The sequence below is a fragment of the Anolis sagrei genome, chromosome 3 (genome assembly GCF_037176765.1).
Source record: "Anolis sagrei isolate rAnoSag1 chromosome 3, rAnoSag1.mat, whole genome shotgun sequence".
Classification (NCBI taxonomy): domain Eukaryota; kingdom Metazoa; phylum Chordata; class Lepidosauria; order Squamata; family Dactyloidae; genus Anolis; species Anolis sagrei.
In genome coordinates, this window is record NC_090023.1 from 236,320,899 (window position 1) to 236,341,298 (window position 20,400).

Here is a 20,400-nt window from a genome sequence, read left to right on the forward strand (position 1 = left end):
GTAGAGAGTGAAAACAATGCAACCTTGTTGATCAGAAATTTTGGACACGACATTTGTTTATTGTTTGACACTTTATGGCAAAGGAAATTATACTTGTTTAGGACTTGGTGGTGGGGTTATGTGTTTGTAAAATGTGAATTGTTTTGTGTTCTGTTTACATTGTAAACTGTTAATGTATGTAAATTATATATATATATACACACACACACAGAGGCAATAAACTACTATAACGGGTGACCCATTTAGTGCAAAGACCCACCTGCCCTGGTTCTGCCCATATATTTAGCTAATTTTCTTCTCTAGAATTGGTTAGCATAGTATATTTTGACAGGGTGCTTTTAGGAAGCCACTTCAGATTTGGCTGACTCCCAACATCTGATTTCCTCACCGAGTACTGTTACTATTTATAGACTCATGGGGGAGGGAAAAGACACAAAAATATTCAAAATGTCATATTTAAACTGCTACCATTGTGTCTGTTTATAGGTCTCAACATAGCTGCTAAATGGGTCACCCCTAATAAGAGTTTACTCTATGGAGGAATAAAGGACCAGTGCTGTGCCAAATACAAATATACCTTAATTGTTAAGTCTCTGCATGGTATGGAAAGGCAAAAGAATTTTAAGAAAAGACTGTATGTGCAACACAGCCTGGGTATATACGAAATAATGGTGAGGAAAATAACTAGAGCAGACTGTCAACAGAACTGTTATTTGCCATGGGCTCCATTATAAACCAACATTTTAAAACTGATGACTAATGTGAATGCTTTATTATTTCAAAATTTAATAAATTTTGTAGCAATCAAGTTACACAACAGACACTTTCAAGCAGAAACAAGCTACAAGAAATATGCTTCTAGCCATCTTACTACATTTCCATTTGACACATCTTAATATCTTTGACATAGATGCAGGAAGATGATATTTACAGCATGACCCTTGGGCACTGCTGTACTGGACAGCAGCTACACAAGCACAGACTTGCAATATACTTGCAGTAATAGGCACAAGAGCCTATGAGCTGTATAAACAAATGCTAGTAGAGGAACACTAATAAATATGGTTGTAGCATCTCTAGCAATCCTGTCACTTTCTCTCAATCATGAGCTTACGTATCTCATGGCTACATTTCTACATTACCCAGGGAAGCACTTATCAACCCACAGAGATAGATGCCTGAATGATGAATGGCTGCATGCCAACGCACCCAATGTGAGCATGGTTGTACACATATGCACAAATACAGAAACTCATCCCAACCCAAAACACAAATAATGTCCTGAATGATTAATGGCTGCATGCCAACACATCCAATGTGAGCATGGTTGTACACAAATACAGACACTCATCCCAAATACAGACACTCATCCCAACCCAAAACAGAAATAATGTCCTGAATGATGAATGGCTGCATGCCAACGCATCCAATGTAAGCATGGTTGAACACATATGCATAAATACAGAAACTCATTCCAACCCAAAGCAGAAATAATGTCCTCAAATACCTGCAATAGAATTTACTACTTCAATGTTTATCACTCACCTTCTGGACACTGGCAACTGAATCCATTGATGCTGGAGTGGCAGGTACCTCCATTTTGACATGGCTGTTGATTGCAGTAGTCAATTTCTGATTGACACAATTCTCCAGTATATCCTTCATTATGATAGAATTATGGGTTTTTTTAAAGAGGGGAGGGAAAGGAGGGAGAGGGTTTGAAAGAGAAGGAAGGAAAGGAGAGAGTTTGAGAGAGAATGATGAGAGTTTTATTGAAAAATGTATTAATAAATGGTCAATGTTAGTATTTATACTGAAATACGGATTCTTATAAGAGAGCTATCTTGGTAATCAACATGGTGTGTATCAGTTGCATTGCTTTTCAATGAACAAAACCTATCGATGTGCATTTGCAATAACAAAGAACGCTACTTTGTAAGAAAATCATTCTGAAGATACTAGCAGATGTTATTCTGACTTAACACCAAACCATCAATGGATTAATTCTATTTCATTTATATCCCACCCTTTTCCAAGTCTTGGGCTTGCAGAATTTATTATTATGCTTGAATCTGATACAGAGGGTAGTTATTGCTATGACAGGAGGAAAACCACCTTCTGGTTGTGCTTAAGAACCATGGCTTCCAGATGTGACAATTAGCCACAATGAATTCAAAGCAGAGGCAGAAGCTTCCAGTTTTCTTGAACACAGATGGAATATGACGTTCATCAAGTTCATATGGAAACAGATTATCCTCTTGTGAACTCCATTTCAATTAAGATTTTGAAGGCCAAAGTAAGCAATGAATGTTGTGCATTATTTGAGAATGGAAAATAAGTTACAATAGACTCGTTTTATATTAAAAATGTAAGAACCTTTTCTTCTATATAAATATAATTCTATAGATAGCACAGATTGTCATGTTTTCACAAGGCTGACAATAATTTGTCAAATTTGTGATATTGCTTTGAATTATGATATAAAGAAGGTGAGAAGTCTTTTAAAAACTCTCTGCTCATTGTTTTCCCTTTTTTGGATTTAAGTGGATGGCAACATGAAAAAGTTCATTTTCAGTTGAGGCCGTATCTCTGAAAGCCTACTTGAGGGACCACATCTCCTCCTATCAGCCCATACAAGCCCTAAGAGCATCAGGAGAGGCCCTCCTCTCGGTCCCACCACCGTCACAAGTACGGTTGGTGGGAACGAGAGAGAGGGCCTTTTCGATGATGGCCTCCATGGCTCTGGAACTCCTTCCCCAAAGAGATGCATTCAGCCCCTCATTATTGGCCTTTCGCTCCCAGGTGAAAACTTTTTTTATGGAAGCAGGCCTTCCCCAAAAAAAACCCAATAGCAGCTTATCTCAGTCAGACAAGGCTAACATGGCCAAAGACTTGGAGCTCCGAGACATTTAGTTTAATGTTTTAATGTTTTAGGACAACCTCAGTGGCCTGAGGCATAGGGATTTTAATGTTAAGGTTAATGATAGTGATATATGTGGTTATTTTTATGCTTATTTATATTTATTTAATTTGTGTTTTATGCAATATGTTGATTTATTGTTTTATATGTCAGGTTGGGGGAATAATGGTTTTCTGTATTATGTAGTTTTGTTTTTCTATTTTGTTCACCTCTTTTAGTCCAATCCACGGGAAAAAAGTGGGAGAAAAATAATTAATCAAATAAATAAATAATTCCCAAAATCCTCTTGTGATCACTTGTTTTTTTAGTGAAATCTGATGTAGTCTTTCACTATGGCTGGTTTTTCTATTTTGCTGGAGGGGGGGCAGCTTTAAATATCTGTATTAGTCCTTGAGTTATGTGTACTGTTAAGAAACAAGGGGATGAAAGGAAGACTACGTTTCCCTTTTGCTTCTTCTTCTACCACCCCACCAATGATAAGGAAGCAGAGAGTTGAGAGCCAGGGAGCTCATGAGAAGGTGGTGACCATGTATGTAAGGGAAAGCCCAAACATCCTCTTTGATCATTCAGATTAGCATCCAAGTAGGAAGGAATAAACCTTGAAATGTTCACTTCTCACCTCAAGGCAACTTCTAGGCCTTAATCCTGAGCTTAGTTAAGTTCTCTGCCAAAATTTTCAAAGACTGCTAAGCCTTTAAAAAAGAGGGTACTTCTTTAAAACACGATCTTTACAACCTTTCTACAAGAAATTTAACGCAAACTAAAAACCCACCTGCAGTGGGTGAGGAATATTTCAATTCCTCTCTCAAGACCTGGGCAATGACTTTGCCTATCTATATTTATTTCTATTAAAATGAACAGACTACACTCACTGTGACCTTGCCTGTAAAGCTTATTGAAGCAGCTCTCCTTCAAGTTCAATTACAGACTAATTTATCTTCATAAATGTACTTTGCTGTTAATAGAATTTAAAGCATTACTCAACCATATTTACATATCTTTCTTGTTAAGGATATACTTGGATGCATATTTATATTAAATCTAGCAGATGAACATCTATGCGCATAAAAGAGTTCAGTTTCTTGAAAGAACCTTTTAAGCAGAATCTAGGCTAGAAAAGGTGATATAACTATGTGTCATGTAGTTGTGGAAGAAATTGGAATAAGATGGAGAAACATCAATCTTGAAGGACATGGAACATTTATCACATACACAAAAGGCAACTCTGTATTTCCATCATAATATGGTCTACTCAAGAAACAGGGGAGTATTGTCAAAAGGGTGGACAACCACTGGTATATTTCCAGATACTAGATTGTAATTGTAGGTTTTGGATTATAATTCCTATCATCCATGTTTTGTAAGGCTAGAGTTCAAAATCCAACAACATCTGAACATCCACAATCCCACCCCCAATCTTGCAGCAGGAGGAGCAATTTCAGAGTATCCTTGATAATAACCATGTACTGAACAAACATTCACTTCTATGTACTATGCGCCCTCAGTATTTGCTCAGGTTTGGTTCTGGAATTCATAAATGTTCAAGTCTCGTTATATAAAATCACAGTGTGGATATGGATGGCTGATGTTTGCCTATACTAGTTTTGCCTGCTGAGTAAAACCTATCCCTGTCCTGCTTAGCAAATTTCTGCAGATTTCTGCCCCTAATTCCATGGGTCAGAACATAACGCACACATCCATACAGTCATTTCCAGAGTACGTATTCTCTCATGGTTCTGGGCAAATAATTTTAATCACCTCATGCTTTCTTCCCCTCTTCCTTCCTACTGGATGTCTTCTACCTTTTAGATTGCAAGCCTGAGGGAAAGGACTATCTGAGACCCCTTCTAAAATCCAGATTATCTGCTTTGAACTGGGTTATATAGCAGTGTGGACTCATATAGTCCAGTTCAAAGCAGATCATGTTTATGATCTGCTTTGATAATCTGAATTATATGGCAGTGTAGAAGGGGCCTAAGTGATGCTTTTTGTAAATGATGCACTTTGGGCATATCCTTGGAGGGGGAGGGAATAAATATTAGGCTTGTGCAGAAAAATCGTATCCCGTCTTAGGTTGGAACTAATTTGTTAGTTTCGTACTTGTGATGAGATATCCAATGTGAGGGCATGGTCCACGCCAAAAATTAAAGAATCAAAACTTAAGAGGGCTTCAATACTTAAGTTTTGACTCCTTCTTAAGTCTGTGTGTGATGCAGCATACAAATCACAGAGCAACCAAGCCCTGCTGAGAGGCAAAGTCAAACATGTGGAAATGCCTCTGAGCTAATAATGGTTGAGGGACGGGGGAGGCGGAGTAGCCGCCATTTTGGCTTTAAATTCCAGAGCGTGCCAGCGCAGGTGCCATTCGCGCTCTGGAAGAGATTGAAGGAGAAGGGTAGAGCTTGAGGCAGGGAGAAGGAAGGGAGAAGGGAGACAGCTTGCACAAAGGAAAAGGTGAAGGAGGAGAGGAAACCATTGGGACTGGCTGCTGAGCTAACTAGCATTTTGAGTTATTGCTGGCTGCTGGCTGCTACATTAGTCACTTGCACAAAGGGGCAACACACTACTACTATGATATTCTGAGTTTAATAAATATTATGGCATACCATTAATAGCTGGCTGGCTGCCTTGGACATTTGAAATTGATATTTTGAGTATAATAGCAACCTTGGACACTGGACACAGTCTGGCTTCTGTTGCCTTTGACACACCAGCACAAAGGGGCAACCCTACTTAGAAGAAAGACTAGATGGCCCTTGGGGGTCCCTTCCAACTCCAGGATTTTATGAAAATGTAGAATTGGTATTGGTTTCTATTGGTTAATATGAAAGACATTCAATAAGATAGCTGTTTTAGCCTTTCAAAAAAACGTTTTTGTCAAAAAAAAATTAAAATCCCTAAAACCAGTAGATGTAGGAATATTTCTGAAAGCTGGGGAAAAAAGATGTAGGAATATTTCTGAAAGCTGGGGAAAATGATCTTGTGTCATTGGACAGAAAATTCAAGGAGATAGCTCTTGTAGTTTTTTTGTAAAAATGTTGTTTATAAACACTTTGAAAATTCCCCCAAATTTTTGAGTATAATAGTTGTAATAATGAGGGAGAAAGGAGTCCCTGAAGTTTTTCAAATTATAATAATTATGTGCAATTACCACAATAAAAAAAAACAAAATGTCATCACTCTCACTTTAGTAACAAGATTTTCACTAACAATACTTTAGAAATACTTTAGAAACGAAACACCAGTGCCTCCCCTCCCCAGTTTTGTAATGTCTTTTGAAACATTTTTATGGATCATAAATGCCTAATAAATATTCTTCAAATAAATGAACAAATGAACAAACAAATGAATAAAGCAGCTCTATACTTTGGTACAGAACAGAACATTTGTTCTCCAGAAACTACCCTTCCCTCTCACATCTATATTAAAATTTCTAGATCAGACATAGAGCACCCAGCCATGTTTATAGGCCATATTCTTTCTTAGGACATTGCCTTACCTGTATCCCTACTACGGGGGCATCTTCATTAATGTCTGCAAACTAATGTGCAGCTATGATTTCCATACATATCTAAACATTGTTCTTCTATTAGTATCTGTCAGATTTAAGGGATGCAGGTTCAGGTGTAGTTGGACAATTTATTTCCATGGGGGCAGCTTCTTGTTGTATGACCAGCATTAGCAAAGCTGCTACAACTCAGAGCTGCTACAGGAGGAGAAGCCATAGAACCAAACAGGAATTTGGTGCACCCACAGCAAGAGACACAGCAACCACTGCTGTGCAGGACATACTTTTCCAAAGCAAAAAAAGGATGTACACAGAAGTACATGAGTCCAGACACAACCTAAAAAAACATACCAGAGAGGCAAGTGCAGGTGAAGTGGCTTCCATCATGTTTTTCTAACACATCCAAGCAGGTTCCATTGTTCTGACATGTGTTGCTTTGACAGGCATTGAATTCTTCACAGAGACCACCCAAATACTGATCTTCACAATCACAGAAAAATGTTGCCTAGAACAAAAAAGACACTACTGTGAATCTTCAAAGGTTCCTTCTAAGCTGTGATCTTGATCAAGGAAAGAAGCATCCCTAAGGTTAGAGAGTAGTCTAGCTGTGGCAAATGACCAATTACGAGGGTAACAAGATCTCTTGGGGGGAAGTGCCTTAAAATACAGATGCTTATGCAAAAAAAGCAGCTTCTGAACTTTGATTATGACCAATTTAGTATGTTACAGCCATTCATCTGAGATTAATTACATATTTTTAGAGAGAGAAAAGCACCCCCATTCCTGTTTTTATAAGCATCAACAGAGAATAGAATTTTAACTGAAATCTTTTGAGTACACAAGATGAAAAGGAAAAAAACCAGCTAACTATTTGGTTACAATTTAACATTTGTGCAACTCAATTTTTATGCAAATTTACTCAGACACAATCCCTGTGAATTTCATGTAGGTTATTCCAAATAATGTAAATATATAAATAAAGTAGAGTCTCGCTTATCCAACCTTTGCTCATCCAACGTTCTGTATTATCCAACACAGTCTACCTCCCACACGCATCCACAGCTGTTTCTCTAGGCAGTCAATGTTTTCAATATATTGTGATGTTTTGGTGCTTAATATTACCATGTACTGAACTGCTTTTACTGTTGATTTGTTGTGAAAGATGATGTTTTGGTGCTTAATTTGTAAAATCATAGCGTAATTTGACATTTAATAGGCTTTTCCTTAACCCCTCCAACATTTTCACTTATCCAGTGTTTTGCCAGCCCATTTATGCTGGTTAAGCGAGACTCTACTGTTCAGCCAAATTCAGTTGGTGACTTGACAAATCTGAGCCAAAACATTTTCCTATTTTAGAGGGTGAGACAAATTCATCTGAGATTAAGCCCTCAAGCCAATAAACATAGTATACAATACCAAACAAATTATTTCGGCATCGGAGAGAGATAATCCAGCATGTATCTCTCCTTCTCTCTGGAAGCATCTCTCCTGGTAGGGCAGGGGTCCTATTCAGATGCCAAAAACATGGCAGGCTGCTAGAACAACACACCAAGATTTTACCTCAAATTCTAAGATTCAAAGAGAAAACTCAAGCATTTTCCTCCTAAAAAGTTTCATGAGTTCAGTTTGCAGTGGGAGTTCTTTCCTCCTGAATGAGCTCTTTTTCATGTTACAAGATACCATGGAGATCAGTATGCAGTGCCATGGGAACGGTGAATCCATGGTATATTTTACGGTTGATTCATCCACAGCTGATCTATATTGAGAGAGTGTCCATACTCTTGGACCATATTCTAGGCAGAGGTTTAGCACCAGGAGAGCTGGCCTATGACCTAGAGCAGCATAAACACCTGCTGCTTTCACAGCAGTGGATCCACTAGTTGCCGAGGGATGCCTGCACTTGCTTTTCACTACATGTTATAATATCTGGAGCACACCTAAGAAATACAGAAAAACAACAAAAATATAACAGTAATAAATACCAGCTTAATTTTTTTTGGCATATATTCCTTTTTCTGGCTGCTGGCCTATTTTGAATACTAATTAATAATTGGTTTTTCAGTTTCTGCTCTTTTGGCAACAATTTGATAGTTTTGGTAATTACTAGAAATACTAGAATGGGAGAACAGAAACAGAATGTCACACAGCCATTACTTTGCTATGATAGGTTTTCAATTAAACTGTTGTAGGCCCCGGTTGTACAGTGGGTTAAACCCTTGTGCCAGCAGGACTGAAAACCGACAGGTCGCAGGCTCGAATCCAGGGAGAGAGCGGATGAGCTGCAAGACTAAGAACAAGCCGCAAGAGCAAAGACAAAGATCCACCCAGAGGAAAAGTGTTCTTACCATACATTAAGGGAACTACTGGCCACTATCTACAGACCCACTAAGAAAATTCAACAAATGCTACATTCAACAGAGGACAAAAGGGATCCTCTCACTTCTGCAGGAGTCTACCATATACCATGCAGCTGTGGACAAGTCTACACAGGGACCACCAAATGCAGTGCCAAAACATGAATCAAGGAACATGCAAGGCACTGAAGACTACTTCAGTCAGAGAAGTCAGCCATGATGAAAAAACCTGGACACAGCATATTATTTGAGAACACAGAAATGCTGGACCACTCTAACAACCACCATGGCAGACTACACAGAGAAGCCAATGAAATCCACAAGCATGTGGACAATTTCAACAGAAAGGAAGAAACCATGAAAATGAACAAAGTCTGACTACCAGTGTTTTAAAAAAATATAAAATCAGTACAGTAAATAAAGAAAAACACTCAGAAAACGGGGGAATTCCAGACAGGAAACAATCAGGGGCCAGTTAACATCTCCCAACAAAGGATCCCTCAGACAGCAACCAACCATGCTTTGAAGCTACAAGGCCATTCAATATTAATAAAGATGGTCAATTGCAACTTTCACACTTGCCTCCAACAAACAAGAGTTCTTTGTCCCACCCCGGAGATTCCCAGTTTGCAACAGACTTCACAACCTCTGAGGATGGCTGTCATAGATGTGAGCAAAATGTCAGGAGAGAATGTTTCTGGAACTTGGCCATAGAGCCCAGAAAGCTCACAGCAATCCAGTGATTCTGGTCATGAAAGCCTTTGACAACACAATTTTGTTCGCGCTATTTCCACCTTAGACAAATTTCTAAATGGGAATGCAAATCAACAAACCATTTCTCTTTCAATCTTACTTTAAAGTGTTCTTTAAAACAGAATGTATTGGTTGATCAATGCATGCAGTGTACAAAATCTAATAAAATATAATCAGGTAGGGAAAAATAGCAATACACAGTGAGCTGGATACAGGAGAAATTAGTCATATTTAATTTCACTGGTTTCAGTGGATCTGAAATGAGTTTAATTTCTTTTCAATCCAACTGCATTTCCCGATTTGTGCTACATTTATAGAGGCACAGTCCATCTGGGAAGTTCTCCCAAATAAGGCATGTTGATGTGAATGAAAGAATGCTGAAACAATAGCACTTCACTGCAGGGAAGTTTCTCAGTCAGTTTTGGCTTCTTTGCCTAGAGACCAGAAACCTACTGGTTAATAGCACTGCGATGATCCCCACTGTGCTTGGGAGAAACTACTGGAGATACTTGACAGTTACATTCTGAATACTGCAGATTAAAGCTATGATTAATGCTGTAACACTTTTTCTCTTTGGAGAAGGAACTCTTTCAGGTATTGTCTTGTTGAAAAAACTGGGTTCTATATCACATGGAGAGTCTACCTTGGGTATTCATATCTTTCCATGAAGAATAGCAATCCTCTCCCATACTTCTTTCTAGTAGGAACATAATGAGACCAGGGACAGAGGAAGCAGAGTTGCTGTATTGGGTGCTCCTATCCACTCATGTTTAGGTCATACTTTTCCTGAACAGAGCTGATGATGCATATGCAATTATATGCCATTGCTAAGGTAATGAAATCTACACCAGAAATGGCAGGCATCAAATTATTAATCAGCTCTCAAATTTCATAGAGGTATGGAATCCTTACAAAAGTAGAGAAATCACAAGTAGCTAAAGCCTGAAAACCATATTTCATAGAATCACAGAGTTGGATGAGACAACTAGAGCCATCCAGTCCAACCTGTTGCCATACAGGAACATACAATCAGAGCACTCCTGACAGATGGCCATTCAGCCTCTGTTTAAAACCTTCAAAGAAGGAAACTGGGGGCCTTTCCAGACATGGCTTTATCACAGGAGCATCCACGTTTAAAAAATGCGGATGTTCCTGGGGCCCTGTCCACACACACCCCAGAAAGCGCGAGTTTTTTAGGGTGGGTGTCCAGATGTTCTTCTGGGACTGGCTCGAGAGAACACCTATAGACTCTATAGGTCTCGGGAAGTCCTTCCTAATGTTTAGATGGAATTTCTTTACCTGCAGGTTGGACCCATTGCTCTGTGTCCTGATCTCTGAAGCAGCAAAAAAGAAGTCTGCCGCATCTCCAATATGACACCCCTTCAAATATTTAAGCAAATATTTAACCTATTTTCTCCAGCTGCACATAACCAGCTCCCTTCATAGGGCATGGCTTTCAAAATGTTTAATGTCTTGGTCAACCTCCTCTGGACGTGTTCCAATTTGTCAATATCTTTTTTGAAACAATATTTAATATGGTTGTTGTCTCTCTTCCTCTATTACTCACTCATTTGTTCATTCACATTGCATGGGCCACGCAAGAGAGAGGCTACCACATTTGACCCAAATGACTACAACTGTTCATTATTTTACTGGAAACTCTGCAGGGATTGGCAACTGATGGTTCAAGGCTAGCTTTCCACCTTGGGCTACAACTGTGGATTTATAATCCCTAATATTCTTCCCTGGAGCCAATGTGATCATCAAACTGAAAGATTACATTTGCTAGGGATAGGGGCAAAGGGCTCCCATGAGAGTGAGAAATCACAAATAAAGAAATTGCTACTTTTTTAAACTGGAAGAACACCTTATTGGGAACTTCTAGGCTTTACTGCTGGAGCCATGATGAAAAAACCTGGACACAGTATATTATTTCAGGATACAGCAATGCTGGGCCCCTCTAACAACCACCATGGCAAACTACATGAAATCCACAAGCATGTGGACAATTTCAACAGAAAGGAAGAAACCATGAAAATGAACAAACAATGAAAATCCTAGAGAGGTATTCACTCTAGAAATCTCAAGGTCCTTCACCATGACTGAAGTTGACCATAGAGATATACATGCAGAGTTAGAGATTCCGAAAGAGAACATTTTAACCGAATCCAAGAAGAACAAAATCCACAAAAGTCAAAACTGCAAATGTAGAGGGTCGATTGTACTAATTTTCACTGGTGTCTAGTCCTTGTACTCCTTTGTCTTATTTCCTTCCTGGTGGTTCGATACAACCCAATCTTTCTTTCTAGTCTTTCCAGCCACACTTTATTTCATTTCTTCAGGTCTATGGCTATGCCATCTACTATTTGTTCAGTTTCCTGCTCACCTGTAACCTTTTGATATATTCCTCCTCAAGTGATACAGAATATCAGATCACGGTTCCTTGAGAACAATTATGCCAGTGGTGTTGAACTTTTAGTCCTCCAGATGTTTGGGACTTTCAGAAGCCCTAGCCAGCTTGTCCAATACTCAGGAAATCTGAGAGCTAAGGTCCACAATATCTGGAGGACCAAAGACTGGACACCACTGAATTAGACTATTATTTTCCTGTCAAGAGGAGGCAGCCAACAATTATCTTGCTAAAATACCAATACACAAATATGGAATACATTAGACATGACTTCATCTAAACAGTGACATTCCAAACTGGAAATGGTCTTTGATGCTTTTGCCAGGAGGTGAGATGATTTGGAAAATATCATATCAATAAATATAGGGGAAATTTTGGTTACTTGCAATGAAACATAGGGAAATTTTTATCTTTCTATATTAATTTAATTTGAGTCACAAGAGGCAATAGAATAAAACAACCTATTATCAGTTGTAAGACTGAAGACCAAATATGATCACCTAAGACTCAACTGAGTGGGATGGAACATCAATACAAATAACTTTTATTGGATGACCTCATGCATTTAAAAGTAAATAGAGCTAAAAGTAAATGTCCTCACAACTTCTGAGGATGCCTGCCACAGATGCAGGTGAAACATCAGGAGAGAATGCTTCTAGAACATGGCCATACAGCCTGAAAAACCTACAACAACCCAAATGAAGCTAAGCTTGCATTTTAACTTTCTTCAACAGCAACAACATTACATTTGAGAGGTATTGATTTTTGTTCTATATTGGTGTTTTCTTAGGGCTCTGCCTTGAATGTATTGGAAGTATTATGTTGACCTTTGGGGGAGGGGGAGGGACAAAGAACTTAGAAATTTCTTATAGCTCTAATCCTTCAACAATTTCATTTTTTGCATACATGTTTCTACTGGGAAGTTTAGAATAAAAAGTACTAGGGCTTTGATCCAGGGCAAAGAAGCTCCTGAAACCTGGAGTCAGTATCTAGATCCAGATACGAACACCTCAAGGACTCTACTATGTTTAAAACCGATTCATCTTACTAGAGAGATAGCAGGCAGCTTTGAATCAAAAGCTCATACAGAGCTACTTCTGTAGTTGTAAAACTTCAGAGGCACTTAGATCTGAGATTTCAACTCGGGCACCTACCAATCTGAGCAATTCCAGCAACAGAACTAGAATCTATTTCAAGGGAAAGATAATAGCAACAATAATATACAATGGAAATATTAATGAACTCTTTGGTTAATGGCCAGAACTATCAAATACCTAAAAAAGTAATACAAGTGTTTAATCCTCTTTGCCAATGTGAACAACTAGGATAACTTATCTTTATAGGATGTTTATCTAGTACAGGTTTATACCTTGTTTCCTGACCTGCATTTTGACTAGTGAGAATACCTTCCGTTTTGTTTAGATTTGTCCCATTTTATCATCACTAAAATGCAAAGTGTATAACTGAGAAAGTGGCATGGCTAAGATGAGGGCTTCCCAGCAGAGTCTGCTGATGGAAATAAAAGGCAAGATACTGCCCTCTTGTCAGGTCACACAGAGAAGGCAGGGGGAACAGACAAGCACTCACTTTGTCTTCTTTCCATAACGACCTAAAAACCTGGCTGTTCTGTTGTGCCTTTGATTAAGCAGTTCACCAGAGAATGACTTGATGCTATCTACACTCCTGCACTTTAGCTTGGCCCACCCCACCAGTTTTGACACTTTATTGCCAAGGTATTCTTTCTAGATTGGCACACTTGAATTTTGCACTTTCCCTCAGCTCCACTTAAGAATTCATTGTACTATTTCAGCCTAGATCCAGCTCGATATCTGCTTTTCAGTCATGATATTGTTCTAATGTTGTGGCTAATGTGATTGTGTTGTGTTTTTATTTGATTGTTTTTAATGCTGTTGTTTTACCTGTGCTTTTGGGATTGTCCCCATGTAAGCCGCCTCGAATCCCTTTGAGGAGATGGAGGCAGGGTATAATAATAAAGTATTATTACTACTATTACTACTACTATCATCTAACAGTGGTGATAGATTAGTGTCCTCCATTGCAAAATACAAGCTCATGTCTACAAGACATCACATGGGGACTACACAATACTGCTCCACCTAACAAACAAAAAAACAGCAAAAGCTAAACTGAAACAAAACAGCCAAGGGCTACCACATCTGCTTTGAACATCTACTGCCTGAGATGTCAATTGATTGGATCCTACCCAACTAAACGTATCCTGAACAGAATAATTCTTTGCATTCATACCCTGAAGTAAAATTCAATGACATGGTTATGTTAAACATTGAGGTGAATGCTGAAGTAAGTCTCACAAACTTCAACTGTTCACACTCTCATTAAAGTATAGAACTGAAACAGAAGTGGATCTGAATGTAACATTTCTCACTGATATTGCCTTACTTACTCTTTGCCTAACTGTGCACTAAAGTATGACAAGATGGCTCAAAGGCCAACCAAAGATCAGCTAAGCAAAAAGAGGGTTGTTGTAGGTTTTTCGGGCTATATAGCCATGTTTATAGAACATGGCCATATAGCTCAAAAAACCTACAACAACCCAATGACTCCGGCCATGAAAGCATTTGACAATATATTAAGCAACAAGAATTCATGACTGTGCTCACAAAGGCTACAATCCTATCACTTATATGGGAGTAAGATCCATTGAACTCAATGAGACACTTCCAAGTAGCCATGTATTGCACTTTTGTGTATTAAATCAATGCCACTTCATCTTCACTACTTCTGTATAGCACATGAACTCATTGTAATTGAAGCTAAGGATTACAGCAAATATCAGAGAATAACAAAGAAGACATCACAGATCGGTACTTCACTCTAGCTTAAAACCCAACCCTTACCATTTTCCTTGCAAGGAAACAATGGCACTTTTGTTGAAAGATCATCCATGGTAACAATTTACTACAAAATGGAAAGAACAATTTGTTCTTAAGAAAATATTGGCAATGAAGCATGTCTCAACACTTCCAGGGTGGAAATCAGACAGATAATAGTATTGGAATTCAGACAAGTTATTAAGCAGAGATGATTAGGTAGGAACCATTAGTTATTATTAGTCTGCCATTGTCATTTTTCTCTCATCACAGAGTTACATTTTGGGTGACATGCACTCATTCATCTGAAGAGTACAAGACAACGGATTGTCATAATTCCTATCAACATGTCACCTGAACAGCTTCTAACAAATAGCTGAGTATTTATACATTTTAGGAACCACTATCCTTTATATCTTTTTAAAGGCAGACACAGAGGATCTACTTGATGGAATATTTTTGGATTAGAAGTAAAGTAGCTGTGCTATTCAGTTGTAGCAAAACAACAACAAAGAATCGAATTAGATATCCAAGACTGTGTTTTATTTGATGTAGGATTTCATGGTTATCTGTTTTAGGGAGTGTACTATATACATTTGTGTATCAGCTGACCTCATGTATAAGTTGAAGGCAGGTGTAGGGACTAATATTATGGATTTTGATATGCTCCATGGACAAATTGTAAAGAGGGGAAAGCACAAGCATCACTGTAGCAAGCTAGCTTCCTCTGGCTGTCACCAAGGCATTCAAAATGACCAGAGATGGTGCCATGTCATATTTTAGGTCCTCCAAGGATGGGCCAAGCCGTTGTATGCAAATAATGAAATGGTTTTTTAAAAAAATAAGAGATAAGATACAGCACTTATATTGACCTGTGGATAAGTTGAGCTGGATTTTTGGTTCAATTTTTTTTACTAAAATTTCTAGACTTATATATGATTATATAGGGTATATCTGAAAAGGGGAGGCTCTAAATGTGAACCCCCCCCCCCCCACTCCTCAAGTACTGAGGTCCAAACATAGGAAAGAACAACCTCAGCATAAAGTTCATCTCAAACTGGGGCTTCTGTGGGACCTACTTCATACCATCCCAGTTCCACATTCACCCCAAAAAGAACTTGAGTGCTTCAGTCACTGAACTTATTGTGCCTGTTTATTATTTCCAAAGCAGTCATTTTACATAGATACATTTTACCTTATTAGTATAAATGTGTTCTGCTGATTGCCAGCACCGGAAAGTGGAGGGAATGTTTGGCAAATACTACTCTGAACAGTTGTTCACTTTTGAAGTAATTAATACTATTCACCTTTGTCACCACAAATCAGGTTTCAAGAAGATAAATGGCTTTCAGCTGACATCTCTGCTGATGCTCCCTTTACATCTGCCTGAAGCTGAAAACAGTAATTAATTTCAAGGTCTTGACATGGAATTGTCAGTCGCAGAACAGAGTCAAGGCCTTATGGGTTCTGCACTAGGGATATTTTTCCAGAAAAACAACTCCCCTCCAAAACTAATAACAGTAGCAATACTCTTTCAATACTGTGAAAGTATTAAAATGCATACTCTACCAGAACTACATGTTCTACTAAATCCACTGATATCATGAAACTGAGTTAATATCTTGTGGCGCACTCCTTTAAAAAGTGATGCTTAGATTTGGCTGAACATTATGACCTCAATTCCTGTTCCAAACTAGTCACAATGATTTTGTTGACACTGTAAAAGTTGACTGGCACAACCTGGAGATCACAACCAGACACTGTGAAGACATCTGCCCTTGCACTTTACTACTCTGCTGCTGAACACGCATGCCCAGTGGGAATACATCTCACCACATTAAAACAGTGGATGTGGCTTTTAATGAGGCATGTTGCATTATCACAGGATGCCTATACCCCACACCACTGGAGAAATTATACTGTTCAGCCGGTATTGCACCACCTGACATCTGTCGGGAAGTAGCAGCCAATAATGAAAGGACCAAGGCAGTGACATCTCCAGCCCATCCACTGTTCGTATATCAGCCAGCATGCCAATTCCTTAAATGAAGAAACAGCTTCCTAAGATTGACAGAGATACTCGCAGGAACACCTCAGAAAGCAAGATTCTAAATGTGGCAGGCTAAAATCTGGAACCTCAATCAATGGCTGAGGCTGGATGAAAAGCTCATTTAGACGTACAAAAGACTGGGTGACTTGGAAGATGCTGAACAGATTGCGCTCTGGCACCACAAGATGCAGAGCCCACCTTAAGAAATGGGCTACAAAGTAGTCCATGACATGTGAGACACGTGGAGGAGAGCAAACTGTAGACCACCTACTACAATGCAGCCTGAGTCCTGCCACATGCACAATGGAGGCCCTTCTCACAGTGACACCAGGGGCACTCCAAGTGGCCAGCTTCTGGTCAAAGGAAATTTAGCATAATGTCAAGTTTTTAACTTTGTTTGTGTTTTAAGTACATTTTAACTAGACCTTCAGTTCACTTCTGACACGATAAATAAATACCGTAAAAGATAACTAAAATTATTTATTCCTTTTTATTTGATGCTTCTGATGATATTTTAAAATAATTAATTGTTACTTATTTACAGAGTATCTTCTAGTCATTTCTAATATATGGAAACTGTGACCTATCAGCAAGTTTTGCTTGGCAAGGCTTCTTCAAAGGTGATATGCCATTGCCCTCCTCTGAGCCTGAGAGGCTACAATTTGCCCCCAGGACTACAAAGGGCAAGTGTTGATTTGAACCCTGGTCTCCTAAAGCCCTGCTCCAATACTCACATTAGCACTTATTCGGTGTAACTTTTACTTAATACTTAGATTGAACAAACACCTTCCCCCGCTCCCAAGTCATTTCAGACTTAGAGTGACACTTAGTCCAAAATTTAGGACAAGTGCAGGGTAAATAATCTTGGAAGGCCACATCCAGACCCTGGTCCTTAGTTTGAGGACCACTGATATTTAGCCATGAAGGACTAATTGACACCAATTTGACTTAAGTCGTAGACCCCAAAGAAGAGAGCAATGGCAAGTAATGATTTCAATGTCTGTGGGTTAGTGACCCTTTGCCAGGCTTTTGAGGGTGACTGCAGAAGCTGCAAGGTGAATTGTTCACCCTAAAGCAGGCCATACCAGTACAGCAAACATGACTAGAAGTGTTGTCACATCACAATTTTCATCTGATTATGAAGGGTGTCTGCATTTTTCAGGTAAGTGGGGTCTTTGAAGATGGTTGAGGCGCAACTACTGCATTTTAAATTGCTTTTAGCCAACTGTATTTCTGATTTTTCACCTTTTTTAGTGTTACTAATTATTTACTTTACTAAAACTATATAATGGCAAGGGTAAATCGAACTGTGACCTGTACATTATTATACCTTTGCACCAAGCTGGTAAAGATCATAGGCATATAAATCATCTTTGCGATGGCAGTGGAAGCACCAGCTACAGTGATCAGTGCTGTCTTCATGGCAAAATGTCTTGACATGCTTTTGGATAATAAGAGGTGAGATTGTACAAACATAAGGGATTAAATTGAAGAGCAAATCTTAGACCATGCCAGAAATCTTACATTTTTAAAAGGTCTAATTTAAAATAACCTGATGCTATGGCTGATTCACCTTAAGCATATAATTTGGCCAATATGTTGCAGTTATCTATAGGTGAGCCATTTCTGAAAAGCTTTCACTCCAGGGGAAGAAAACAGTAGCAAAATGCTATCATACCTAATTAAACTTGCATTTCCCACAGGCCAACTAATTAAACTGTAGCATTTACAGGAGTCAAGTTTGTTTTGGCTTAAGTTCCATCCATGCAATTAATAAACTAAAGAATTTAGTGCAAAGCAGAGAAGATTTTCGGTAACATTATTAAAGAAAAAGATTCTCGCCAAATGAAATGCCCAGCGCAAGTTTTTAAAATGTTAAATGGGCTGATCTAGTGATCGACTGAAGAAAAATATTTACAGATATTGTAATCTTTGGACAAATATGTTTAAATGCATGAGCTATAATAATATAGTATACTCTCCACATTTTCGGTTTCACTTTAGCACAGATCTTTCCAAATTGCACTTTAACACAGAGCTTTCCAAACTGTGTAGCAACACATTATTAGTATGTAAGCTGCAGTGTGTTGATGTGTCATGCAAACATAACAAGTAATGGCAAAAATTCTTGGAAATATATATTATTATCTTACAAATCATGAATTTTAATGGAAGATTTTCATGAGATACCTTGTGTTCCCATACATTTTGATATTACAATTTATGTATATGTCTGTATGTTTTTTAAGTGGTTGGTTGAATCTGAATTCCTGTGTCATGAAATGATGCATATCTAAAAAGTGTCCCACCAACATGAAATGTTTGGAGAGTTTTGCTTTAGCAGGCATGATTATTAATGCGTTTGATTCAAACATTTTCTCTAGGAATCTCTAGGAGCCCTTCCACACAGCCATATAACCCAGAATATCAGAATAACCCACAATATCTGCTTTGAACTGGGTTATCTAAGACCACACTGCCATATATCCCAGTTCAAAGCAGATAATTTGAGATTTTATTCAGCTATGTGGAAGGAGCCTTAGTTATCCACCATGACTCTGAAGTTAACCATGGAGTTGTGCTGAAGGACTTACGATATTCCTAGAAAGAACACTTCTTTAGGCATTTGTAAATCCTCCAGCATTGTCAGTTTCCAGTGCACTGAAGGACCTAGATTCTTAAAAAGATGTTCCTATGTTATTTTTTTTCAATTTGTCATGGTGGTCCTCTGCCCCTATCCACCGTAAATGAGGAGGAATGGCCATACTTGTTTAAAGATTATAATCAAGATGTTTTGAAATCACTGGGTATTTCTAAATAATAAAAAATAAATAAATACTATTAGATGTATATAGTTTACTTTCTGAAGTATCTATATATATAATTAAATTTGTCAGCTTGATTAGTTTCAATGACCAAAAAGAGCTATTTTAGTTTTATCCCTGGCATTGTGTCCTGGCAATGAGATGTGGATTTAATCAAATAATTTGGCACTAGGAATTATTATGAGATCCTAAGCTTGCTTACATAAATCCCATTAACGAATTCAATTAATTTCCAGGTAACGGTGTATGCGATTCTCAGCAGACTCGATCTCATAGACATGTAAAGAGTAAGATCAGACTGAAATTTTCAAATCCGAAGTGACACATGTCCTTGTAAATGCCATATGATGAATATGACACTCTTTTCTATGCTTTTTAAATCCAAAACTTACAGATTTCATATACTCCTCATTCCAATCACTAACAAATGTTGACACTAAAGACTAAACAACCTCTAAAAATCTAACACAGACAATCCTGATGGCAAGGTCACTGGTTTTTAAAAAAGCAGAAGTCCACAATCTCCTGCTGTGCCAGGAATTCTGCTTGAACTCCTCCATTTGACAGGAGCAGTAATGAAAGCACCTCTATTCTTGTCTAGTGAGCGAAGGAAACCTGATGGCACAGAAAATTTATCTGACTTGATTAAGGCTTATCAACTAGTTCAGTGCTTTGAACTGTGAATTGTCTGGGAGCAAAAATAGGTCTGACTGAAACACACAAAACAG

General features: G+C 38.4%; 1 protein-coding gene across 1 annotated transcript in view; it reads right to left on the reverse strand.

The window, feature by feature from the left end:
- Positions 1–20,400, reverse strand: part of DNER (delta/notch like EGF repeat containing) — a 196,615-nt gene that overhangs the window by 44,072 nt on the left and 132,143 nt on the right. Inside the window, exons 6-7 of the mRNA XM_060767819.2 lie at positions 6,780–6,933; positions 1,546–1,659 (exon numbers count right to left, since the gene is read on the reverse strand). Of these exons, the coding sequence (XP_060623802.2) occupies positions 1,546–1,659; positions 6,780–6,933 (268 nt within the window). The remainder of the gene's footprint in view (positions 1–1,545; positions 1,660–6,779; positions 6,934–20,400) is intronic.